The sequence below is a fragment of the Schistocerca cancellata genome, chromosome 5 (assembly GCF_023864275.1).
Source record: "Schistocerca cancellata isolate TAMUIC-IGC-003103 chromosome 5, iqSchCanc2.1, whole genome shotgun sequence".
In the NCBI taxonomy this organism is placed as follows: domain Eukaryota; kingdom Metazoa; phylum Arthropoda; class Insecta; order Orthoptera; family Acrididae; genus Schistocerca; species Schistocerca cancellata.
This window is the reverse complement of record NC_064630.1, coordinates 41,663,615-41,691,539: the sequence shown is the minus strand read 5'-3', so window position 1 is coordinate 41,691,539 and position 27,925 is coordinate 41,663,615. Positions and strand designations below refer to the sequence as shown.

General features: G+C 37.9%; 1 protein-coding gene across 7 annotated transcripts in view; it reads right to left on the bottom strand.

Moving 5' to 3' along the window:
• Positions 1-13,965: 13,965 nt before the first annotated feature.
• The window catches only part of LOC126187323 (sideroflexin-2), a 182,228-nt gene continuing 168,268 nt past the window's right edge, over positions 13,966-27,925 (bottom strand). For all 7 annotated transcript variants that reach the window (XM_049928340.1, XM_049928339.1, XM_049928341.1 and 4 more), the window contains exons 7-9: positions 16,392-16,491; positions 16,255-16,302; positions 13,966-16,178 (exon numbers count right to left, since the gene is read on the bottom strand). In XM_049928340.1, the coding sequence (XP_049784297.1) occupies positions 16,070-16,178; positions 16,255-16,302; positions 16,392-16,491 (257 nt within the window). In that variant the 3' untranslated portion in view covers positions 13,966-16,069. The remainder of the gene's footprint in view (positions 16,179-16,254; positions 16,303-16,391; positions 16,492-27,925) is intronic.

The window sequence follows — 27,925 nt, the reverse complement described above, 5'->3', positions numbered from 1 at the left end:
TTTGGTGAACTACAAAAATAAATATTTTATTGCAGATTGTCTCCAAAATATGACTGTTTCTGTCATATGATTACACCAACAGTATTGTTTCAGACATTGTGACTGATTCCAGAGACAATACAGAAGTTGAATCCATATCACTTAACCTGGAAGAGGCTACGATGATCCAGAGGTGCAAGTTCCATCAAATGACTGAGATGAACATACAACTCCCGTGCATATAAATAAAGGCCCTGATCTCAGTCACACTGATTTATGAAAAAGGAAGAAGGTGAGTGTTGATGAAAAGATGGCTCTCCTGCTTTGAAGAAAAAAATATGTAAATTTATTTCTACTGAGCATGGGTATGGCTATGAGAAGCCTCCACCCCACTATTTTAGTTGATTCAAAAAAGCAATTGTAATTTAGGAATGAAGTGAAGGATATACAACTCAAAAATGAGAAGTTTGTGTATGTCAGAGCAGACTGATATTTTTTGAGCCCAGTGATCTTACGAGCATTGATAATTTTTCCTTTTAATGTAAAATTAAAGTGTTGTTTAATTTTTTACTAATTTAGTAAGTTCCTTAGCAGTAGCTGGCCATTTTAATGAATACTATTTTATCAAGTACTCTCTCTCTCTTTCTCTCTGTTGCTGTAAATCTTTCAATAATGGGTGAGTAAATGACTTTTATCACAGTGAGTCAGATAAGTTATTACCCAAAGGCAATAGAGTCAATAAACAGCTGTCTCCCAAACATTTCACTGTCTTCATCTTAAAGGAGAAATAGGACAGTATGTAACAGGAAGGAGTTCAATTACCATCTGAAAAATTTTGCTCTTAATAAGAAATGAGGAATTACTTAATGTTCCATGATGTGTAAAAATATTATGAGTTGTTAAACCATTATAACTGTGACAAAAAGAAAAATTTTAGGCAAAAATTTGTCAATTAGGGAAGAAAATTAGCTTCACTGTGAGTTTTTCAGCTCCACTGATGGGTTTCTTGAAGAAGTTGCACTTTTTTATTGTAAGCTACAAAAAAAAATGCGCCAACTAACTTACAATAAAGTCAGTCATTAAACTTACCTTGAGATTTATTTGCCTTTTGTTCAAGCCCAGGACTGCAGAACTTCTTTATAACCACTGTTTTGGCATCATTAGCTTACCATGTTTCTGTTTTTATGTCTTAGTCTGAAGATCTATGTGCTGCTTATGATAAAGCTATGTAGTTTTGAGTTTATCATCAAATGGCTCTGAGCACTATGGGACTTAACATCTGAGGTCATCAGTCCCCTAGAACCTAGAACTACTTAAACCTAACCAACCTAAGGACATCACACACATCCATGCCCGAGGCAGGATTCGAACCTGCAACCATAGCGGTTCCAGACTGAAGCGCCTAGAACTGCTCGACCACACTGGCCGGCTGAGTTTATCATCATCCCAGTGATATATGGGATAGGTTTTGGCCCACTGCCCCTGTCCTGGTTAGCCAGCTTGTTCATTATCAGTAATACCTGAGAAACCAGCAACCCTCAGATGCTTTATCCTCTTTCTTTCCTCTAACTCAAAAGTAACTTCTGGCATTCTGCAATAATCTTGGACTTCATTGCAGGAGTTGACAGAGATTTCAGAACTGTTTGGCTGACTGAATTAATGTAGATGATCCTTGTAGCACCTATGGAGACTCTCTTCTGCACATACTCTGATTGAAAATGTCTCAGTCTGGAATATTATTGCCAGCTTCCCTAGAGAGATTGTGCTCTCTAGTCTAGACTGTACCCCGTATACCCTGACACCAGCAGCCTTTGCCTGTATTTGACCAATCAGTAAACCATACTGTCATGTGAATGGTATTGTGGTTCATTCTTCCACTACTTCCTTCTTCCATTTGTTACACTTGAAGGTTTGTTGAAGCAGCTGAAAACTATTGTACAGTCAGCTAGTACTTACCTGATCATTCCTGTATTTACTACATATGTTATTTCTTGTGGGATTCTGGATATTCTAAATATTTCCAGTTTTGAACCTGTATGCCACTGCCTCCATTGTAACCCAAAGATGTGATGGGGACATGTTCAGTGTGGTATGTGTGGGTGTGCTGCTAATTCTGCCTGTTATGGCTAGACAGGCCAATCTCTGCACCTTCTTGAGCTCCTTAGCTGTCACCTTCTGTTTTACTTTATTCCATCATAATGTAGCCCAGTAAGATGTTAGAGGTTTTATTATATAGGTGTATATCCAGACCATGCTCCTGACACTTAGACCCCAGTTTTTACCTCAGTCCCTTCCAGTGCAAATGAGAACACCTTTTGCCTTCACCTTTTGCCTCGGAACTTATCGAAGGGTCCACATTAATTTTGCATCTAGGGTTATGCCTAGATAGTTCATTACCACCTCTGCTGGTAGAATTTAATCAAAGAGCTTAAGCTTCCAGTTCTTGTCCTCAATATGCTTCCTTGTGAACATTACTGCAACAATTTTCTTGGTAATTAACCTTATGTACTGTTCTTACACCAGTTTTGCAGAATATTCACAGCACATTGCACCATTGTTCTAACAGTCCCCACAACTTTGCCAAGTATTATTATGACTAAATCATCTGTGTATCCTTGGCAAAAGTTACCTCTAGCATTTAACTCTTTAATGAGTTCATTACACTACAGCAGGGACAAACCCGTACCTTGTGGGACCCCCTCTGATGGTGTTGATAATCATTTCCTTATCCATCTTGCTAGCTTCTAACTTTCATTTATTTAGCTTGGTCTTAATCTGCCTACATATGTCTTGCACATCTGCAGCTTTAACTATGGCTTTGAAGGTCATGTTGCTGAAAGCCGTCTCAATATCCAGGAAGATACACAGTGCCATTTTCTGAAAGTGTATTTGTTTTCCTACCTTGCAAACAAGTTGAAGGGTTGTTTCACATGATTTTCCTACTTGTTATGGATTTTGGTTTTTGTGTAGAGGAACCTGAGTTAACTCTCTTTCTCTAATGGGCATGGCAATCAATTTTTCTAATATCTTCAGTAGAAAGGAGGACAGGCTGATTGGTCTCATGTCCTTAGCCTTGGTATGATCAGTTCTCCCTGGCTTCAGAATGAAAACAGCCTTCATGATCGTCCAAGTGTTAGGGATAACTGCTGTAGCTAAACTGACTCTAAACAGTCCACCTAGGAGTCTGATTAATCCCTGTCCTGCTTGTTGCAGCAGAGCTGGAGAGGTACCATCTGGACCCACTGACCTGAATGGTTCCAATATTTCTAACACCCAGTGGATTTTCTTGCACTCCAACATTTCTTGAGCGATTCACAGTTCTCCTATTAGTTATCTCTAAGTCAGTGCCTCACAGGGACTGAATCATCTGCCAGGGTGCATTGGGACAAATGAGTGTTCTGGTGTACTTCGAGTGTCTGTGCTGACCTGCTATATTCATCAACCTCTCTCCTTGGTATACGTCCTAGATTATTCTTGTGAGGGTTTTGTGAAGTCTGGCTCTGGCAGTTATACCTTCTAACTCCTCTCAGAATAATTTCCAGGATGACTGTTCTGCTTGGTTAACAGCAAGATTGTATCTGGCAAGGGCCTTTTGATATTTTGGCCATTGTCCTATTGTTCTCAGAGTTAGACAGTCCTCTTACCTGGTTTCTTTCCAATTCTAGATTATTTTTCTGCCAAGGAACATTCTTGTTTGTGAACTTCCTGGTGATTGGACAGTTTTCTAAGTATGAGGTCATGATGGCAGATGTCTCTTCATCTGCCATTTTCTCTATATCTGCTAGATTTCTTATTGAAGTTTTTCTTCAGATAAGTTCACTTCTGTTTTACTCCATTTTTACATCCCAGTCCATCATTTCTGCACTGCTTATCAATCTACTACATTAGACCTTCTACTCTTCCTGATGTTCCTCTTTTGATTTTTGCCACCTCTTGTCCTCACAACAGGTGGACAAGGGTACCTCTCAATCTGGGGTCTGGGTAATTTGAACCGAGCGAGGTGGCGCAGTGGTTAGCACACTGGACTCGCATTCGGGAGGACGATGGTTCAATCCCGTCTCCGGCCATCCTGATTTAGGTTTTCCGTGATTTCCCTAAATCGTTTCAGGCAAATGCCGGGATGGTTCCTTTGAAAGGGCACGGCTGATTTCCTTGCCAATCCTTCCCTAACCCGAGCTTGCGCTACGTCTCTAATGACCTCGTTCTCGACGGGACGTTAAACACTAACACCCACTACCTCTGGGTAATTTGACCTTCCTTTCTAACTTTCCCCAACCTGTCCCTCTTTACTCCCTGTGCGAGTATATAACAGTTTCAAAAGCTTGGATAGTAATTTTTTTTTTTTTTTTTTTTTTTTTTTTTTTTTTTTTTTTTTTTTTTTTTTTTTTTTTTTTTTTTTGTTTCGTAAAGATCCTCCCTTAAATTTCAATGTGGCAATATTAATTTTAAACAGCAGTCTTTCCAAATGTAAACCACTTCATATGCAATGTATGTACACGAAGTTCAAGAGAGGTACCTTCACACATATTATTAATTATTTACTTAACTTGCAAATAGTGTCAGCATAGTAGTTTTAAGCCAACTCATTAGGTCCTGGGTTGTGCAACTGACACAGCTGAAGCATAACAACTTGTTTCCAGATTTTGATGTTTTATTTCCAATCATTATTAATTAGCACGGAGTCATAGACACTGTGAAGTTTCACATGTAATTTGTAATTTCTGCAATGTAGCATGTCATCTTTTGATTGTAGCACTCTAATATTTTGTAAACTGCCTGTAAACAGGATAAGTTTTCACTTTCCTCTATATAATGTTATATTGCTATTTCTGAATATTTTTTGTATGGTTTAGCTTTCACTGACTGTTGTTTGGAATAAGAAATAGTGGGAGCTCAACCTTTTGGTCATTTCTGCAAGGTAAACAAATGCTTGATTTCTGCTGCAATTCATGGTATTCATTTTACATATTTATTGGTCAGTCCGCAGCAGTGATCTAAATACTTGCAGTTGAGAGGGTGTTAGTGGTGCGTTGCTTGCAAGTCTGTCTGTGGCCTCTCTCGCAATAGGTGCGCTTGATTTAGTGCCTATTATCAGTCTTCTTGCAACCTCTTTGCCGACCACTGTGCTGACGACAGCTTACACCAGCACATTAATCTCTATATATTGTTAAGTAGGTCTTAGTTTTAAAAGTAATATGAATCTTTGTAATTAAAGCTGTAATGAGTCATGGCTTTAGACTTAAGTTAAAATCTAAAGGGACTCCCCTGCGGAAGGATAAGGCGGGTGAAACATTGCCCAAAAAAAGAAGAAGAAGAAGAAGAAGAAGAAGAAGAAGAAGAGTAGTTCCAGAACAGTAGTTCCAGAACAGTTCTCTTTGTGAGTCGGAAAGGTTGTAAAGTAGTGTGTGGTGCAATGCCCACATATTGTACTGTGTGGTGATTAAAGTGAGCACAATCACTATTAAACAGCCTTGAATGGACGGGGAATTATTACTACACACAATTCTACAGTATTCAGCAGGCATTAGTCAACCAATCAGAAGTAGCAATGTTATTATGAGGACCAGTGTGAAGTCATTTGCTGTGATGGGCATTATGACTTGGAAGTCACTGCGTAAAAGCTGCTAAACCAGCCATCGGTAGCAAAATCTTGTCAGAGTTCTGCAACATGTTGCTCAATACCAAAAAAGACTGAAGTATTTATTTCTATAGTGAAGTTTAGTATATTCTGTTTCCCATAGTAACAGACATATTGTAAAAGTCGTGATTCGTTGTCCTCTCATACAAGTTAATACGAGATAAGAGTTTAAAAGCAACAAGCTTTATCACAGCATTGGTATTTCAGTAGATCACATTCTGTGATATTTAATCAGCAACATTTTCAGATCATAAGATGAATATACATAAGCCTATACAAAGTGCGTCAAGTTATTATTGCCATATTAAGCAAAGCATAGATAGTGTCCAAAGTACCAGCTATTGTATTAAACTGACAAGCATAATACAGACTGTTGCAGAAGAAAACAACAAAAGGTATTGTGCAAATTTTCATTACTGCAAGAAAGAATATTACTATGGTGTTCAGAACACATGGTTTTACCGATTCATGGCATGTGACAAAATAAACAGATGTTTCGACAAAAGTGTAGAAAATTGTTTTTGTTACATTGCATTGAAGTTATCTGTTCAAAAATTCTTCACATTGAAAATTATCAAGTAATATCAGTTAAAAACTCATTTTCAGTCAGTGGTCAATTCTGTGTAAAGATATTGTTAAAGAAAGATATTTATCAGGTACAAAAATTACAAATAACACCACCACCACAGCCATGCATCTTTACTACGCAGGATATTTTCACTCAACATTCAAGTGTTATTTTACATAAAAGTGTCTCAAGTTCAAAAATAGATTTATTCTGTACTGATGAAAGTGTCTTTTTCTGTGGCAATGAAAGTAATACATATGTAGGATGCATATCGTCCATATGCAGTGTATGTCGCTATTTCAAAGTCGTTATGACTTATTTTGTATGCTCTCCTCCCCCTTGTTTGCTTGTCAAGTTAATATATCAGTTCGAATTATTCAAAAATTAAAAATTGTGTGGTAAGGGCTTAGCTCTACAGTGCTTAGAGCAATTAATGAAATCAACACTGAGGTCTTACTGCATGCGAGTGTCCACCCATTATAATTACAAGTCCGATCGCCAACCACGGTCATTTGCAGGCGAAAATTGATCCATATAAGGATAGAACAGGATGGGGCATTGCAAGCTGGAATATTAATGATGTAGACAAATTGAATTGAATTGAATTTGATGGTGATGATGTTAGGCTTGTACGGTGCTCAACGACGCAGTTATTAGCACCTGTACAAATTCTCAATCTTTACTCTGTCCATTCTTGCCATTTTCCTGCATGATGATGAAATGATGAGGACAACACAAACACCCAGTCCCCGCGTGGAGAAAATCCCCGACCCGGCCGGGAATCCAACCCAGGATCCTGTGATCCAGAGGCTGGACGACGAACCGCAGACGAATTGAATTTGATCCTGTAGGATTACATGGTATATAGTGAATGTACATGTAATATAGGACATGTCAAATATAGAAAACATTCTGTATCACATACTTCCCATCCACTTTTCTTACATTCTAACATCATTGATTATAAGTAACAACACATACAAATTTAATGTGATAAGCTCTCTTCAACACTTTAAAATTCCTTTTCTGTCAGATAGTCTTTGAGGTTCTTTGAAAACTTAATGTCAAGTACATTGTCATGCAGTTTTTAGGCAGACTTCTAAGTAATTTGATACCTGAATAATGGGGTCCTTTTAGAAGCATTGTCAGTCAGTGAGCTATGCTTCTTATGTCATTCTTCCTCTGTGTGTTGTGGATGTGTACACTAGCATTTGTAGTCTAGTATGCACTATCTTTTGTGACATATGTTATTGTTTTATATATGTACAAGGATGTAAAAGTTAAGACACCTAGTCTTTTGAATCATTTTTCCGTGTTTTTCAGAAGTCTTTCTTGTTAATATAGCCCTGACTGTTTATTTTTATTTTTAATGTGAACATCCTTTTTATTCGTGAATGTTTGTTTCCCCACATTATCACTCCATACTGCAGATGTGGTTTGAAGAGTCCATTGTATACTGTGCACATGGACTGTTTGTCTGCACACAGTGATACTTGCCTCAGTATGAATATGATGGAGCTGAGTTTCTTACAAACAGAATTAATATGTCATTTCCATTTCTGTCGTTTCCATTTCAGCTTCTTAATCACAGTGATACCTAAGAATCTAGGGGGATTCTACGTCTCCCAGTCTTGTTTCATCCACCTCTAAAACCATGTGCACAGCACACACAGTCTTTTTTTCGGTTTGTAACAAGTTCATTTTCCAGGAGCCACTGAGCTGCGGTGTTCACAGATATGTAAGTAAGCTCTTCTCTCAAGCTGTACCACATTTTGGTCATTCTTCAGTATTGTCATGTCATCTGCATACATTACTTTCTTGTTCTTCTCTTTAACACCTGTGTCATTAACAAACAGGTTAAACAGCAATGGCCCCATTGCGGATCCCTGTGGCACTCCATATTTGATGGCTTTGGTTTCTGACTGATATGCATTCCCTATTGATAGATATTGTTTCCTGTTGCGTAAGTATGGTTCTATCCACTTGCCTGCTTGCCCTCAAATACCATAGTTTTCCAATTTTCTTATCAGTGTTTCATGGTCAATAGTGTCCAATGATTTTAAAGAGACAAAGAAACATTACATATATAACTTGTTTTTTATCTAAGGACTGTATAATATTACCCATAGATTTCTTGGACTTCAGATTTAGTAGTTTTCCTCAGTTCATCTTCTGTGAACTGTTTCAGGAACATGGTTCTATATGCAACAGTTCTATGGATTTGAAACCAGCAAACTAATCTTAAAATTCCTTCTATATCTAACAATATAATTTTGGATCTGTTAATGCTGAATGCATGGACACCCATTTTTATAGTGTTTTTTTGTGACTATTTATAACTAGAATTTTGATTAACACTAACTAATAAAATTAAACATAATATTACTTATAATGTTCTTAGCCACAAACAATCCAGAGCTGATAGAGAGCAGCATGACTGATACAGGGATTAGTGATCACAAGGTCGTCGTAGCTAGGCTCAATACCATTTCTTCCAAATCCACCAGAAACAAACGCAAAATAATTTTATTTAAAAAAGCGGATAAAGTGTCAGTAGAAGCCTTCCTAAGAGACAATCTCCATTCCTTCCTGACTGACTATGCAAATGTAGACGAGATATGGCTCAAATTCAAAGATATAGTAGCAACAGCAATTGAAAGATTCATACCTCATAAATTGGTAAGAGATGGAACTGATCCCCCGCGGTACACAAAACAGGTCCGAACGCTGTTGCAGAGGCAATGGAAAAAGCATGCTAAGTTCAGAAGAACACGAAATCCCGAAGATTGGCTAAAATTTACAGACGCGCGAAATTTGGCACGGACTTCAATGCGAGATGCCTTTAATAGGTTCCACAACGAAACATTGTCTCGAAATTTGGTAGAAAATCCGAAGAAATTCTGGTCGTATGTAAAGTACACAAGCGGCAAGACGCAGTCAATACCTTCGCTGCGCAGTGCCGATGGTACTGTTACCGACGACCGTGCCGCTAAAGCGGAGTTATTGAATGCAGTTTTCCGAAATTCCTTCACCAGGGAAGACGAATGGAATATTCCAGAATTTGAAACACGAATAGCTGCTGGCATGAGTTTCTTAGAAGTAGATACCTTAGGGGTTGCGAAACAACTCAAATCGCTTGATACAGTTAAGTCTTCAGGTCCAGATTGTATACCGATTAGGTTCCTTTCAGATTACGCTGATACAATAGCTCCCTACTTAGCAAACATATACAACTGCTCGCTCACCGATAGATCTGTACCTAGAGATTGGAAAATTGCGCAGGTTGCACCAGTGTTTAAGAAGGGTATTAGGAGTAATCCATCGAACTACAGACTTATATCATTGACATTGGTTTGCAGTAGGGTTTTGGAGCATATACTGTATTCAAACATTATGAATCACCTCGAAGGGAACGACCTATTGATACATAATCAGCATGGTTTCAGAAAACATCGTTCTTGTGCAACGCAGCTAGCTCTTTATTCGCACGAAGTAATGGCCGCTATCGACAGGGGATCTCAAGTTGATTCCGTGTTTCTAGATTTCCGGAAAGCTTTTGACACCGTTCCTCACAAGCAACTTCTAATCAAGCTGCGGGCCTATGGGGTATCGTCTCAGTTGTGAGACTGGATTCGTGATTTCCTGTCAGGAAGTTCGCAGTTCGTAGTAATAGACGGCAAATCATCGAGTAAAACTGAAGTGATATCAGGTGTTCCCCAGGGAAGCGTCCTGGGACCTCTGCTGTTCCTGATCTATATAAATGACCTGGGTGACAATCTGAGCAGTTCTCTTAGGTAGTTCGCAGATGATGCTGTAATTTACCGTCTAGTAAGGTCATCGGAAGACCAGTATCAGTTGCAAAGCGATTTAGAAAAGACTGCTGTGTGGTGTGGCAGGTGGCAGTTGACGCTAAATAATGAAAAGTGTCAGGTGATCCACATGAGTTCCAAAAGAAATCCATTGGAATTCGATTACTCGATAAATAGTACAATTCTCAAGGCTGTCAATTCAACTAAGTACCTGGGTGTTAAAATTACGAACAAATTCAATTGGAAAGACCACATAGATAATATTGTGGGGAAGGCGAGCCAAAGGTTGTGTTTCATTGGCAGGACACTTAGAAGATGCAACAAGTCCACTAAAGAGACGCTTACACTACACTCGTTCATCCTCTGTTAGAATATTGCTGCGCAGTGTGGGATCCTTACCAGGTGGATTGACGGAGGACATCGAGAGGGTGCAAAAAAGGGCAGCTCGTTTTGTATTATCACGTAATAGGGGAGAGAGTGTGGCAGATATGATATGTGAGTTGGGATGGAAGTTGCAGCGAGATCTATTTACGAAATTTCAATCACCAACTTTCTCTTCCGAATGCGAAAATATTTTGTTGAGCCCAACCCTCATAGGTAGGAATGATCATCAAAATAAAATAAGAGAAATCAGAGTTCGAACAGAAAGGTTTAGGTGTTCATTTTTCCCGCGCGCTGTTCGGGAGTGGAATGGTAGAGAGATAGTATGATTGTGGTTCGATGAACCCTCTGCCAAGCACTTACATGTGAATTGCAGAGTAGTCATGTAGATGCAGATGTAGACAGTATCTAAATGCCATATTAATTTTAATATTAATCATGTGAGTGTTGTAAATGGCTAACAATACCTACTGCTCATATTACTCAACTGCTGTGGAGGGTGGATGGCCAGTAACATCGCCTCTCACATCCAGCTACAACTACAGCACCATCTAGCCATCCTTCAGGCTAGTCAAATTTGTATGGTGAGCTTAGCCGACCAGGCTTTTGTTACCCTTAACTATAGACCCCCAAATGCACCACCCACTTCTGCTCCCATCTCCCAAGTGTACATGGGTCTTTCAGTAGGGCAGGAAGTGTGCAAGTCTGCTTGGTATTTAAAATTGTTATTTTATTTCTTAATATTCTCCTGCAATGTTCAAGAACAATTTGTCGTAGCCTATGAGCTGAGTAGGATCACCACTTCAGCAAAGGTTGTGTGTTCCCATGCAACATGCTCATGTTCACCTCCTGCTTTCAGTAGCCAATAGGAATGATGAGAGAGCAACCATATGTTGACTGTTAGCCACTGCTGAATTACAATGGCTTCAAGCATGAGCTCGCTCTGGCACTGGCTTTCAGCTAGTGGCGACATTATCACTCACATGCTCCCCCCGTTTCCTCAGACTTTGTTCTGACACAGAAATCACATCTTCTCATGATCTCTATGACTTGCTAATGGTCTTACAGGTTGACTTGGGTGTAAAATACACACACACACACACACACACACACACACACACACACACACACACACACACACTGTCTACTGAATATATGAGTTAATTTTTAACTAACTCTTTCATTACAAAAAAAACTTCCTTCAAATGCCCACATCCTTGACTATCCTGGCCAGGTTGCCTTCTGCACCTGCACGTAATGTTCCATCCTTTGACATATATATGCCCTATTTGTTATTTTTTCTGATGAGTAATCCCCAACTGGAGATCCAAATGGGTGACTATTTTACTTAAAGAATCTTTGGTTCATGAGGAGGCCATCATTATTAAATCATACAGTAAATGTGGAAACGTAACCGTTGTAGTTTTGGCTAATGTTACAAGGTCAAAACAGTCAGTCATCCAGACTTACCCCTGCAACTACCGACAAGGCTGCTGCTCCCCTCCACAGATACTCCTTCGAAGTGGTTGCACTTAGAGTATAGTTACTTTTATCGCTGCAACATACATGCAATCCAACAAGAGTAAGGCCCAGGATTTGTGTGGTTGGCAAGTCATTATCAGTGTGAAATCTGTACTTTCCATCAACACTTCAAATTCTAATAACGCTACTTCTGTTGGGTTTTCTTTTAGACAGGGTGAAGCATTTTTGGTATGATCCTTGTACCTATTATTTAATTAGAAACCCGCCCTGGTCTTGCACGGGTAGCACAAAGTATCTGCAGCCAGATGACTTGTCTGACATTGCAGTAATAAATCACATACACTAACCTTCAATCTATGTATTAAAGAAAATCATATCAAAATACTTTCAGTAGTTCCTGCCTCTGTTTACATGCTTTTTTGCTACTCATAAATTACGATCATTTGTATTTTGAAACAGTTAGTGTTCTATGACATCAATTTTTCCTACACAGCACTGTGTGAATGCAGAATTATATTGCTTCTTTATTTGCATTATCAGGCGATTTCAGCTATAGTGTACAAGGAAAAGTATTTAGCATACAAAACGAAACTATCCAAAATATGTGACTCATTCCATGTCCTTGAAGTTTCTACTTCTTGATCATATCTACAGAACACAATAAATAACTGAATGAATGAATGAAGGAAGGAAGGAAGGAAGGACATGCAGAGTGGCCGTGTAGTTTGAGGTGCCATGTTATGGATTGCACAGCCCCTCCCACTGGAGGTTCGAATCCTCCCTCGGGCATGGGTGCGTGCGTTGTTCTTAGCATAAGCTAGTTTAAGTAGTGTGTAAGTCTAGAGACTGATGACCTCAGCAGTTTGGTCCCTTAGGAATTCAGACACACATAAGGACAGAAGGAGCAATGGATTGGAAATAACAACATTGCAAGACAATGAGATTTTTTTAGATTTATCTCCAGGAAGAAGAATCATTCTCTGCAAAAAGGTTTACAATATAGAAATCATTGTTGATGATTCATCTGATAAATTCTAAACTAGCAAGTTAATTAAGGTTTCCTTTTTTAAATAAAATGTTATGCTTATGACAAGGCTTTTAATAGGGTGGTATGTGCAGCTACATTTCAAGAATGTAAAATAAAAGTAAATAATTTTTTTGTACCAAATGTAAATATGAAACTTACTCAGGTACGTGTGGGCACTACTTTTCTTTATGGTCATTTGGAGAACATAATTTAGTGAGTTTAGCTTCAGGTGCTTATGAGAGACTTCAAAATCACTTTAAAAGAAGAAGAAGGAGCAGGAAGGAAGGGAGAAATGCCTTAATCACTGCACCACTTTGCTCAATAAAATCACTTAATAATTAGTGTCATTGAACTTGGGCCTATGAATTTATCAAAGAAGATGTGAATGTGCACAGGTTGGTCAGATTCATCATATTTGTGATGTAAAGTAAATATTCAAATACCTAGGTATGAGCGACTGCATGGTTGGAACAACTCCAAATGATACAGAAGGGTCACCCAACACTTCATTACATTACAGGCAAACAGGGTAATATTTGATTTTCTTATACATGGAACTAGACTTAAAATAACAAGTGCAGTAGAAGTAATATCATAGAAGCTACAAAATGCTACAGATCATGTTATAATATGACTGAAATGAATCTTTAGTATCTCAAAAGATATTCTGGGTATAGTGTTATGTAGAAACATAATTTGAAAATAAAGAACCTGGAATGTTACAATGATGATGATGATGATGATAGTGATCTTGGTGCTTCTTGGTTGATCTCTGGAGTGCTTTGTCTTTACTCAAACGCACATATTTAGTGGATTAATTGAGGACAAACAGCAACTGCAATCTCTACAACGAAAGCAAAGATCGTTGTGGCTACTGGAATGGCCACAGAAATCATGTGAAATCCTTTTAGACTCCTAAAAGAGCTAAATCTGCTGATTAATGTGCTCGATTTATGAGTTGACAACAAAGTTACCAATACCATACCTTGTTATAAGAATATTTTAAATATGTCAATAAATTACTAATTCACTTTAAACAGTAATATTCCCAGCACAGAACACTAACAATAAAAAGAATGTGAATGTTTCATGTGTTCCCTGCAATCTGTGATTGGCTAGGAAACTGTTTTATTACTCATTTTCACATAAAATACATGACACACAGCACACACAAAAAAAGTAAGTTCAACCAAAATACTGTCCCTGCTACAGTGTACCAGTATTGCTGATCATTATGTTTCTTATAAATGTTTTTTAAGTGGAAAACATACATAACAAAATTATTTTGAATTTTCAGGCACTTAATATTGTCAATGAATCAACCTTTTAGGAAGGATGCCATAAACCAAAGATATTAAAAGCTTCAAAAACACTACACTAATACATTGGACTGAAATAGTTACATGTTTTAATGGAAACAGTGCTGTGTTTGTGTGCTGTTAGACTGCATAGTTTCTCACCGCTGACTCTTTTACTCAACTATGCATTAAATAATTTGAGAAAAAAGGATACACTGACCTACTTTACATTCTTAACATGACAAAAATGGTATCAATATGGAAACAATCAGATACATACTCTACATAATGATGTCTAGTCAGTTGATTTTGTTCAATTTTTGTCTAAATAAATTGGAAGAGCACATATTGATCATAAATTTTAATACTAAAAAAACTCATAGTTCTAATACAGTGACTAGTTATTAACATTATTTGCTACACACCATTTTGACTCACTACCTAAAAGCAAATACTCATTCAGAAACAACAATGAAAATACAGGAAGCATTGTGCCGTATTCTAAAATGCTAGGTTACCATTGTGAATCATGAGGCATACTTATACTAAAGCTAAGGACATCTGATGGCACAAATGGAAGTCCAGAGAGACATTGGCAGTAAAGTTATTGGGATCTGATCTGGCCAAACAGTGATTCATGACAAAGAATTGAAGGTGACCAGAACTTTCAAGCATTTTATGTTTCAATCTTTCAGTGACACCAAATTATACGAAATCACTCATGTTTTGGAATTTTAAAATCCTTGTGAATTATTCTATTTTATAAAGGCACTTTATATGAGCTGTAGATGTGACCTGAGATTAAGGTAAAACATGGGCAAAGGCTGACACACACAAAATTCTTATTATGTCTGGCAGCTTCAGCAATAACATCATAGACATTTCTTTTTGTTGCCAATCATGGACTTTCACAAAATACTGAAGTACATCACTGTGAAACTGTTCTGAAACCAATAGTTATGCATGCAGCCAAAACACTATCCATAATGCAAGACAATCTGCAAAATAACTGTACAATTTTACTGTCACCTCAAATGAATGGACGGGAACAGGTTGAGCCAGATCTTCCTGTCTTTTTATTCAAACCCTACCACTACAATACCCTAATTTAGGAATACCAAAGTAGATCTTCAGTTCCCACAAATCAAACTTGAAGATGCCTGTGACAAGAATCTCTTCTGCAAGAAGATAGCTATGAATGGGCTACACAGAGTTGAGCAACCAAAAAGAAGAAACGGTGCTCCTTGGACGGAGGAGGGTAAGCAAACCTGCTCACAAAGAATGTTTTCTTTGAAAGCCAGATTTCTTTCAAAGTTCACTTCCAAATGTAAAAAGGCATAATAATAATAATAATAATAATAATAATTTGTGTACAAAGACCAATAATATCAATAATATTTCTGTTTGTCATATAAATTGACATCTAAAAATGAATGACACCCATTTACAAAACAAAATTCCACACTTAACATGAATAATTAAATAATTAATCTTCAGAAGTATGCAATTAAAAACACAATATCGGTGAATGGCAAGCTGATGTTTGTGATATGCGATACTACTTTGTTTATGAGTGGTGAACAGCTACTTGAGCCCTGATTTTTTTAGTTTTGCCAACAATGATTACTTTTAACATGTCAGAGAGGCTATTACACAAACTTTTCTGACTTGAAAACCTCTCACCGATTCCTGTATTTACTTTTTGTACACACTTTACATGGAAAAATTATAACTTATTCTGTCATCGTCAGATCTTACATTTTATAGTATTCTGAACTTAATTTGTGTTTGTCTTTTCAAATTATAAAATTACTAATTTAATATCACATATTGACAACTGTGTCTCAGATAGTTTTGAAACAATCTTCCTTCAAATAAAGCTGGCTGTTAGAGGCCTTTGTTGAAATAAACATACTCCGGAATTTCTAGTCCAGATTTCTTCAGTTTGTTATATTCTTCTGGCTCAAGCAATGCTAGGGTGCTCACTTTTAAGGAACTGAAAAATACACATTACATGTAAATGCTGTTACAAGAGATAAGTACTTGGAATATGGATAAAGATTCTTACTTACCATTTTTGTGGAAATAATGCACAGGCAACAGGTACCATGAATGTCAAACTAAGAGAAAAGAAAGATAGGGAATGTTAAATAATTATATGTACAAAGTAGAATCTCTATTTTTAAAGCTTAATGTGATGAATACTCACAAGCAACCTACGAGTACAACTTGTATTGGTGCATGGAGAGGCTTAATTTTTTGCATCCATGGGTACTTTTCCAGACGTTCCATCACTATGGGTAGAATTGCTACAAAAAAAGATATGATACTTAATATTCATTACTAATGTATCAGATTAAACAAGAATTAGATTTGAATTAACAGTAACAAAATGATTCACTGAAACATTTTTTACATATTGCAATTTTGTTATACTAAAATTCTGATCCTCGTGATGTGGAAATGTTATTTTCGCAGACTGATATGAACTTTCTTTTCATTACTCAAACAGCACACATGGCAGCACAATGATCTTAGTACAATGGGGCTGTCCAAAATTAAACTATCACGCCAACACAAAGAGATCCATGATTCTGGTTAACTGTCTCCTTGAGTGGCATACTTTCAAAGTTAATCTTCATTACCCTTGTGAAATTCCACTGGCACCATGCCACTGTGGAATTAACTGAGGTAAACTGTATTTTCTGTCTGTTGAGAATTGAACAATTTAGGAAAACGAAGACAACAGAAAAGCAACACATTTCCATGAAGTTTTAAACATTCTTTTGTGAGAACATCCCACAAGCTCCCCCCCCCCCCCCCCCCCCCAAAAAAAAAAAAAAAAAAAAAAAAAAAAAAAAAGTGGGAAAACTTCAAGAAGCACATTGCATAAAATTATTTGTCAAATAGCAAAACATTCACAAAAACTTTCAATAAGTTACAAGAATGGAAGCCTGAGATAGTTATGACAGATATCAACACTTCAGACAGTGTGAAAGATTGCACACAATTGCAAACTTAAGGTGACCAACAGCATCACCTATCTACATTAACTATTTGCAAAGCAGCAGAAGTAGAAATCAGTAAAAGTTCTGTTCATTCACTTTTGTTAGAACAATTTAATTCACTTCCAGTTGCCTCAAAGGTTTGTGCCACAGTTATTCACCTATGAGTACAGTCAAGTAGTAAAATGTAGGTTGATACCCATCATAACAACAAGTGATTAAACTTGTATCATCATGCCTGATTATGAAAAATAAAAGCAAACGTTTCTTAGCTTATTGTAATTGCTGACACAGAAAATCTACCCTGCCCATAACATTACTCACAAGTGAAAGTGATACTGCAATGACAAATTCAGACCAAACAAGAAGCTGGATCCCCACATTTCCCCAGCACTGTGCTGGCAGTTATAATAATCCCTGCCTATCTCATGGACTGACTTAGATTTTCAGCTTATAAGTACTATTAAATTTTCAGACACCAGCTGTGACAGCAGAGGCTAAATTTATTAAGTGTAAAAGTTTAGGATATATGAGCTTAAAGGTGAAGTACGTACCAAGTCTCAATATGCTGTCTCATGCTTAAAGGGAAAAAGAGGACATTTCATTTGTAATTAGTCATTCAGTGGGCAAGCTTGATACATAGATGTCACCACATGTGGAAATTAGAGAGCAAAAAAAGATACAGGTAGTAATATGTCACATCATGGGAACTTTAGATAATCTCACCAAGGTACTGTGCACACTTCAGTCACATGTTTTCATCAGTTAAATTTTCACTTAAATGCTTATTATACCAACTCATTTAATGAGAGAGAGTAATTAGGCACTGGCAAAGGTATACACAATCAGACTTTCCAATTTATAGTACACTCTCTTAAACGAACATCTTTACTGTAAAAATGGTGGCTCACAGACCACTGTAATGGTCTCCTACCATGTACCTTACATAACATGCCAACTTATTTTATTTATTTACTTATTTATTTATTTAACCTCATCTGATTAGAGACATCATCTTATATTGGGCCATGGTTTCACACATGCAGTACCTTTTTTACACCATAGTTTTGTAAGAAACAACAATTTTAAGCAGCTGCTGCTACTGATAGTGGTAATAATAATAATAATAATAATAATAATAATAATAATAATGATAATGATATTGATGGCAATAGCAACACTAATGATAGTGGCAGATATACAAAGAATTTGTGGGTGTACATAATAGATGTTTACTGACATAGCGAGTTCTGGGCAGATGAAATTTAAGGACAATGCATCAGCTAAGAATACTGGGAAATGAGGAAGATCTATTTGGAAAGCAGAATGTGCAAGGGTAACTAGAGCATGCAGTCACAATGGTAATCCTTATTACTGCTTCAATAGATGTGTCATTAACAGTCTTCTGCAGTCAGAGATGTTATTCATTTCTCTAATACAGTGAGGGAGGATATTCCAGAGTTAGGTTCCTGCTACAGAAAAGGACACCAAGAAAGCACTTGAATGACGGAGTGGGACAGAAAGGATTTTGTTCTGATGGGAACGGGTGTTTCTGCCATGCTGTTCAGATTATGGTTGAGGAGAAATGAGAAGACAGTATTCGTTAACATGAAAATAGAGAAGACAGAGTGTATGGAAATGTCTGTGCTTGTCTGTATGCAGCCAGGATAGTTGCACATACGATGGTGAAATATGATCAAAGAGTTGAACATCACAGATATACCAAACACAGACATTCATAATTATTTCCATGTGCCATGAGCTTTATTGAAAAAGACCTTGCAGGATAATATCACTGCAATCAATAATTAGAATTATAAGTATTTGTACAAGTTTCTTTTTCAGGTCAAGAGGGAAGAGCTTTTTGTATGTTTTTAGGGCACAGAGAGACGCTGATGTCTTCTTGCATATGAGGATATTGTTTCAACATAGCACTGCATTGTATGTGCAAAATACAGCTCTGTGGAAACCATGTTGTGACCACAAAATGGTGCCAGTGGAAGGCAATTTGAACACCTACGTACTGATTTAATAGTTACTGGTGAAGTCTTCAGGTTTTAACTTTGTATGTGTTAGTTATAGAAAATAAATCCAGATGCTGGCTTCTTGTTAGGTACATACCACTATTTTAATTCATAATTTGGATCTCTAATGTCATGGTTATTTCTTCAGTAGAATGTTAAAACTAGATTTAGCAGCTTTTTCAGAATTAATTAAAATAATTATAACTGGCATTCAAATGTTTTACATATGGAATGAGTTTTTGTCATTCTAACATTTTAAATATGGAATGGTACCTTAAATCAATGTTTCAAGCATTTTCTAATACAATTAGATCCAAGAAAGTATTTTATGACACACAACACTTGTGCTATCAGCTGAAGAAAGACATGAAAATTACCAATGGCAGAATACAAAACCCAGGAGTAAATCTAGAACATAAGAGCATGCAAACTTCAAAGAGAAGTACAGCACTGATGGAGACACTTCGAGTGACTTAAGTTTCACAGTATCTCCACACCAACTGTGCAAACAGTGGATTGCAGCAGTGCCATTCTATCTGATTGTTTAACAATTTTGTGAGAGTGCACAAGAGATAACAGCTTTAATTTTGCAGCGTGCAACCTTCTTACTATTATACAATTTTGCAGAATGTAACAGCTTGTAATATTGATGAAATATTCTATTCAACTATCTGCCAAGTCAAGGTTTTGTGTTGCCACAATGTTTCGACAAGTTTGCTATTCATCATGTTCAAGCAAAGTGTTGGGTTCATGTCCACTTCATTCCTTTGTAGCAACTGGACTGTAGGCTCCTCTGCTGAGGACCTAATGGGACAGACCACTGAATTCCTTCGGAAGAGATGTCACAGCCGGTGATGGCTGGATGGTGGGTGGGGGGGGGGGGGGGTGAGTCCAGGCATCGAGTCCTGGTGCTGCAGGTCTATTCTAACCATAGCCTTTGCTGGTTCCCAATCAGTGTGTTCCTGACATACTTTTTGTAACGCCACAGCCCATTTGATGCTCAGTTAAGAGACCACTATCCTGGTTTGAAACAGAGCAAGCTGGAATCTTTCCATTAGCTTTTATTGCAATCCAATAAACAAATATAATTTTTTCCTTAATTTCTGTCTAAATCTACACATAACACAGTGCATACATAAAGCTAGGAAACACTTTCAATTATTTATTGCACAAGAACTAAACATTGTACAGATGTCATACATAATGCATTTTGAAGAGAAACTCTGAAAGTTTTTTTTACAAACATTCGATATGTGAACCATGAGTGACCTGGTAGACATCAATATGGTAATCGAATTCTTGCCATACCCGTTCCAGCATGGCTTTGTCGACTGTGACAATCACTTCCCATATTCTCTCCTGGAGCTCTGCTACATCATGTGGTAGAGATGATACATACACCAGATCTTTAATGTGTCCCCACAGAAAAAAGTCACACGGAGTGAGAACTGGTGATCAGGGAGGCCATTTCATGAAACAGCTGTCCCCTTCTGTAGCACGTCCGATCCATCGATGCGGCAGCTGAGTGTTCAGATACCCACGAACTTCATGATGAAAATGGGGTGGAACCCCATCCTGCTGAAAGATGAACGGAGAGTTGGACTGCATTTGAGGCATCAGCCATTGCTGCAACATGTCCAAGTAGGAATATCCAGTGACAGTGCTCTTAGCAAAGAAGAATGGCCCATACAGTTTTTGATCTGACAAGGCACAAAATACATTTACCTCAAATTCAATGCATTCGTGTGGATGCTTTGTACCCCAGATTTGACAATTATGCCTGCTCACTTTTCCATTAGTGTGAAAAGTGGCTTCATCACTAAAAATTAAGTGATGAACAATATCATCCCCATCCTCATTCAATTGTTGCAACTGCGAACAAGACTCAAAATGCTTGTCTCTGTCGTCATCACTGAGCTTCTGCACTAGTTCCAATCTGAATGGTTTCATAGACAGCTTCTGTCACAGGACTTTCCACACTGTTATTAAAGCCATTTTGGGTTCACAGGATGCATGACGCACCAATTTCTTTGGAGTCCTTATGAATGTCTCTCATACGCGCTCCACATTCACTTCACTCACACTGGGACATCCGCTTCTCTTTGCTGGGCACGAGCAACCCGTCGTAAGAAATTTGTTGTGCCAGTGGAAAATGGCCTTCCTTGTTGGTGGCTTCTTACCTACTTGGTTCTAAACATCCATTGAACAGCTGTATCACACTTCTTTTTGTCAAACTCCAATACACAGAAAGCTCGCTCTGCACCTGAACTCACCATGTTTGCAACTAGCGCTGACTATCGTCAAATTAGCAAACTATATATGGGGTGGGGGGGAGGGAGGGAGGGAGGAGAGAGAGAGAGAGAGAGAGAGAGAGAGAGAGAGAGAGAGAGACAACTTCCAGGTTTCTCTTCAAAATGACATATGTATGATACCTGTACAGTGTTTGGTTCTTGTACAATAAATAATTGAAAGTGTTCCCAGACTTTATGTACACCATGCATACATGTAGCATATGCACAAATCTATCCAAATATTATTTGGACCATCGTCTGTGCAAATTTATTGTTCAGAAGATAACTTCCAAGATACTGATTATAGTAATGTATGTAGTTTTTCTAGGACCCATATTAATTAAAACTAATGAGTAATTGAAAATGTCACTACAGCTCATAATGATGAACTTCAACTGAGCTAATCAACCTTTTTGGATGTATTGACACCTATCATTAGAGAGCTAAGCATCCAGACTTCACAGTCAAACATTACAGGTTTTCTGAAACTAAATAGTTAGTAATTAAGTTTGTTGCCCTTACTTTTCAAGATCAAATGACACCTGACATTAATCAGTTAAGCTACTAATTAAGCTTTTGCATAATTTAGCATAATTCTAAACATGGCAACAGTACTTACAAATAGGGACTTCATGGCATTGGTGTACAAAATGATTTGTAACCTTTCATATTTTGTTAACTAACCAGTTATTCTGTAGATCAAATTGTTTTCTGAACGTATGGCTCATCCACAATAGCAGATTTCAACTATGCATTTCAATAAACAAATATATAGTTTCCAAGATTCCAAAATATCATTATGTAGCCTGTAGGTACCCCTCCACTCCCAAAAATTTTCATTCCCACATGAGCTATTACATAACCCACAAGTATATAATGAATCTGCTGGTAGTATGAGTACCAGCAACATCAGGCATGTGTAGGAATTATGCCACCAGCATTCATACATGCTATGCCTATGTTTCAAAATCGAAGGCCAGCACTCAAAGTGTAAACATTGTGTAATCTCATATGTTGTTTCTTTGTGAACGTCTTTGGCCAAAGTATTTTGTAAGGTACACAGGCTTTGTAGCGGATCTGCCGCCTCTATGTTTAACACTCTATTGGCAGCGTAGTGCTGTGCAGCAAGCTTGGGAGAGTCATGTTCACCACCAATTTGCATGGATGATACAAGGATGTTATCAACTGTGTGCATTTTATCAACTGGGCTTTTATCAAGGTATATACATGTGTGGAGTGCCTCTTATGTTTTGACTGCACACAATGTAACATGCAATTTTACAAGTTCCATAAGATATATGAAATTTTGTATTTTATGTAATTGGTGAAATTAATTGTAGTTGCCCCCGCCCCTTATTATCTTTTATGTTTCCCCCTAGTTTAGATGATGGCAGCATAAGACTGTTGAAGTTAATCATCTTCGAACAATAAAAGTGTCTACACTGTGATTACAGTACATGAAGTGTGTCCTTCATTTCCTTTTGTCGACTGTATCAACTATCCATCAACTGTATACTGCTGCAAGGTTACTTTCTGCTTATACCATGGTGTTAACTTTTTTCTATCAATTATATACATTTCTGTGCTTTAATATCACTTAGTTTAAATCATACTGAGTCCACAGGCTGTGAAATTTGACACCAACTGTGTGATGTTTATTTGTTGAAATTCGTATGTGGGCGTGCAAAGTAAACATTTAACTACTGTCAGACTGTTTCAGAGATCACTGTAGGTGGCCATGTGTCATTGTAGTGCTACATCATAATTGAGATTGGTCATCACATTGATGTGAGTACTAATAAATACGCAAAGCTGTGAAAGTGCAAGGGTGGTCTGAAAATTTCTCTGAATGGAATAGAAAAAAGTACTTACAAACTGAACCTTTTTTTATGTTTTGATGTAGTCTCCTTGTAGATTAATGCACTTGGTCCAACGATGTGTCCAGTGCTTTGATCCCATCTCAAAAATGTGTTTCCTCCAGGCCTGCAAAATAGTTGTCGACTCTGGCTAATCAATTTTTTGTTTGAAGTGAATCTTCGTACACCAAGAAAAATTTTCAGTTTTGGAAAGAGATGGAAGTCTGACGGAGCCATATCAGGTGAATAAGGTGGGTGTGGCAACAATTCATACCTTAGTATGCGAAATTTCCCTATGGTGACGGCACATGTGTGCGGGCGCGCACTGTCTTGATGGAAGATGACTTTCTTCCTTGCTAAATCTGGCCTTTTTTCATGTATCTTTTGTTGAAATTTGTCCAGGAGGTTAGCATAGTATGCTCCAGTAATTATTTGCCCAGTGGGGTGATAATCTACAAATGGAATCCCATTCACATCCCAGAACACTGATTCCATGACCTTTCCGGCCTTTCTTTGGTGGCAGAGAATCAGCATGTTTCCACTGCTTTGACTGTTGTTTTATCTCTGGGGTATAGTAGTGCACCCAAGTTTCATCTGTGGTTACAAATTGGTGCAAAAAATCTTGTTCATTTCTCCTAAAACGGGCCAAACATTGTTCCGATATATCCATTCTCATGCGTTTTTGATCCAGCGTCAAGAGTTGTGGCACCCATCTTGCAGATGATTTGTTCATTTCTACTTCTTCAGTTAAAATGTGATATATCCTTTCAGATGACATCTGGCAAGCATGAGCAATTTCACGCACTTTCAATCGGCGATTCTCCGTGACCATTTTGTGCACTTTTGGAATGATTTCTGGAGTAGTGACACATCTTTGCTGACCACTGCATAAATCATTTATTTTTCCACTTATTTTTCCACACAGTTGAATATGAAAGAGCAGAGTCTCCTAGTGTATTCTGGAAATTGGCATGAATGTCCTTTGCTTTCATACCTTTCTTTTCAATTTTTTCCATCTTCGCAAATTACTACGCAGGAACAACAACAGGGTCATGTCTCCACCACAGCTCTCTTCCAACAGCACTGATGTGGCACGTGTTTACGGGCAACAGTTCAATGAATATCACGTGAACAACTCATTGAACTAGTGCTGACCTCTTGTGGTAATTCCGAGAACTTTTCAAACCACCCTTGTAATAAAAAACAGTGTTGTGTATGTTACTTGAGAATCTATCACAAAAAAACATTTTACAGCAATACAATGAACTTCCACTGAATGAGACACTGAGTTTACTCCATTGCTCACAGATTAGTACACTTACAGTTTGACAAGATCACAGAAGGCTTATTTCCACTGCTTCTTTGATGGCCCAACTCCAGAATGTGTTGGTGCAGCACAGCATCTTTGTCTGTTCAAAAACGAATGAGTGGAAGTTGAATGCTCCTCACGTGTTGTGTTCAGTGCTATGATATGCATCATTGCACCTGGCTGATGTACTGCAGGCCACCCTCATAACTGATGCCATAGGTGCCACGTGCCTGAAGCCCTAGTTGGTCTTTGACTGACCCAAGCATGTTCTTGATTTTAACCATTGAGCAGAAAATGGTCTTTTGTTGTGCTTCTCTATTGTTCTGGCACGCTTGGCTGTGGGTAGCCCTAAATATGAAAATAATGCCCGCCACTTGGTTTGTTCATCTCAATTGTTTTCTTTGTTCTTCTTGCTTGGCTGGAGAGTGGCATCTTACTTTGCATCTCCAAGTAGCTGTTTTTGCAAAAGGTTTCACAGATGATGTAACCTGACTGCTGTGCACTGTCCTTTTCACATATGGCTTGCACTCTGTGTACAACGATGGTGAGCATAGATTTGCATTGCTCCAGGTAGTAGTAGTAGTAGTAGTAGTAGCTATTGGTGTTTTGTGTGTGTTTATTTCCTGTAGATGGAATGTCCCAGTACACAGGTTTCCTTCATCATGTGGCCAAACCACGAATGTATCATCCATATACCTGTAGAACACCTTTGGTTTCAGGCGTGTTGTTTCAAAAATTGTTTCCTTTAAGTGTTCTACGTACAGGTTGGCAATGCCTGGCACTTGGGGGGGGGGGGGGGGGGATCCCATGGCAACTCCGTCTATTTCTTCGTAGAACTTTACACACAATGAAAGCGGGTGGTGATGAGTGCATGTTGAAACAGTTTCACTGTGTCACTATCAAAGTGACTCTCCAGCAACATCATGCAATCTCCTAGCAATATTCCTGAGAGGAGAGATGTGACGTCAAAGCTGACTAGGTGCTCACCCTTCACATATCTGTTGAAGCACATTCATAAACTCTGTAGTTCTTGACAGGGTGGACAGTAACCCATGAAAGCTTTTGGTAACTGTGCCAGGTGTTTGGCTAAGCCGTACATTGTGTAAGGGTATAGATACATTGGTTAACATTTCAGGCGTTTTGTGAAACACTTGTACTCTTGGCAGTTAGTTCAATTGAGTAATCATACATAATTGGCATTCATCTATTTCAAGCAACATTATTATTATTATTATTATTATTATTATGTAAGGTATTGATACAATTCTGCGTTTCTTGGGATTGGATTTTTATGTTTTAGATGCTCCTAGGGTGTAGTGCAGCAGTAAAAGATACACTTTTGACAAGTTTCAATCACCAAACGTAGTCACTCCGAGTTTGCAGCACCATACATCATGCCATGGAGCTCCTCCCTGGCAAAGTTCCAAGAAGAAAAGAGAGGAGTCTGATGACAGAAATCTGTCAGATGAGATGTACTTGTGAAACAACTTGATATAATCTGAGTTGTAAATTGAATCTGAGATGTAGCCCAGCCAATAAACCAGATTGTGTCCGAAGTACATAGCCTTTTCTCCTTCACAGTAAAAGCAGCTTTATGGAAAGAACAGCTGTAACTAGTGGGGGTCCCCTGTTGCATAAGGTGAAAGCATACTTCAAGATAGTGGAAACCCTCACACTTGGTGACCATATTTTTGGAAACTGCAGAACAGTGGACGAAATCACTATGAGATTAAAATGCAAGAGGATCATAAAGGGGCGGGAATCTAAAAGGCGAACACATTACTGAAGAAACAGTGCAGATAATGATAACAAAAATAAGCAAAATAATTAGCAGAAAATAAGGACATATGAGCAAATATGATGCCAGTGCAGTGTTAAAAACTGTGCCACATAAACTCAGAATTAAGATGGCTGCATCTAATAAATAGCAGTGTGCTTTATTAACAAAAACAGTAAGCTTAAGTTCGGCAGGTGAAATTAATTTAACATCAAATATGAAAAGCTTCACAATGCTAATAAAAACGGCATTGTTAGGCAAAGAAACCGGTACAAACAAGCCTTTAAACAACATACTGAGAAGATTTCATTAAAAATAACTACCAATATGAGACCAAAATACCTTTCAGATCATTTATCAATTGCAATGTACATTTTCAAGTCAACATTAAGAGTGACTTCTACCGAGAAGAACTGGTGCCTACAGGTACGTCTCCTACCCATCAAACACACAATTACCTCAGCAACAGTTGACAGTGTTCACTAAGAGCCATCCCTCCATAGCGTGGCATTACATCACACTGCACTACTCCAACAACCGGAGCACAGCCACATGCAGCAGCAGCAGTCACCATTGAACCTAGCCTGCTATCCAGTAGGCCACACACAGTTATATTGTCAATAGTCATAAACACTAATTAAATTTCCTATCAGTCAATATCGTGAAACATACACTTGTACATTTAGTGAAATTAAGGATGATAGTGTAAATAGTATGGAACATACTTTTCTCAATAACAGACAAGTAACACTTATAAGTAACAGCATACTAAATGTAGACTAAACAAGTCATAATGAAAGACAGAGACATGAGGAAGAGTCAATTAAAATCAAATTAAATTACGATTCAAATGAAGATTTCACAGTTATATTTAGCAAATGTGTAAATCGTAAGTTTCCTAACTTCACACCATCTGGTGGTTTACGTCCTGTTTTATTCCTGAAAGCATTTGATGGCATGTTACCAAATAACTGGGCTGACAATCATAAAATTAGATTTGTTGCAAATCATCTAACAGGAGAAGCAGCACAATGGGGTTTGTTAACCACAACACTGGACTGAAGGAGGCTAGAAAAAACTTTGTTTGGAGTTATTGAAAGCAAAACCTTGCAACAGAAAAAAACCGAAAAGGCTATAGGGATTTTGTCAAGTACCAACTGAACAAAGTTCACTACTTCAGATGACCCAATACCCAATTCGAGAGGAACATCTCTTAGATGTTATTATAAGCTGTCTACCATGGAGTGTACAGAATAAGCTGATAGGAAAAAACTGGGGAAAGATAAATAACCTGTAAGAATACCTAGATCACCAGTTGGACAAGTGAAATATACAACAACAACATAAATAGAAATAACAATAATGGAACTATATGGCCAAGGAATAGCAGAAATGATAACAGTAAGCAGCAAGGTAATAGGGTAAGACAAAAGTGGAGAGGTAATGGTGACAATAGACACCAATTCAGTAGGACTCTTGAC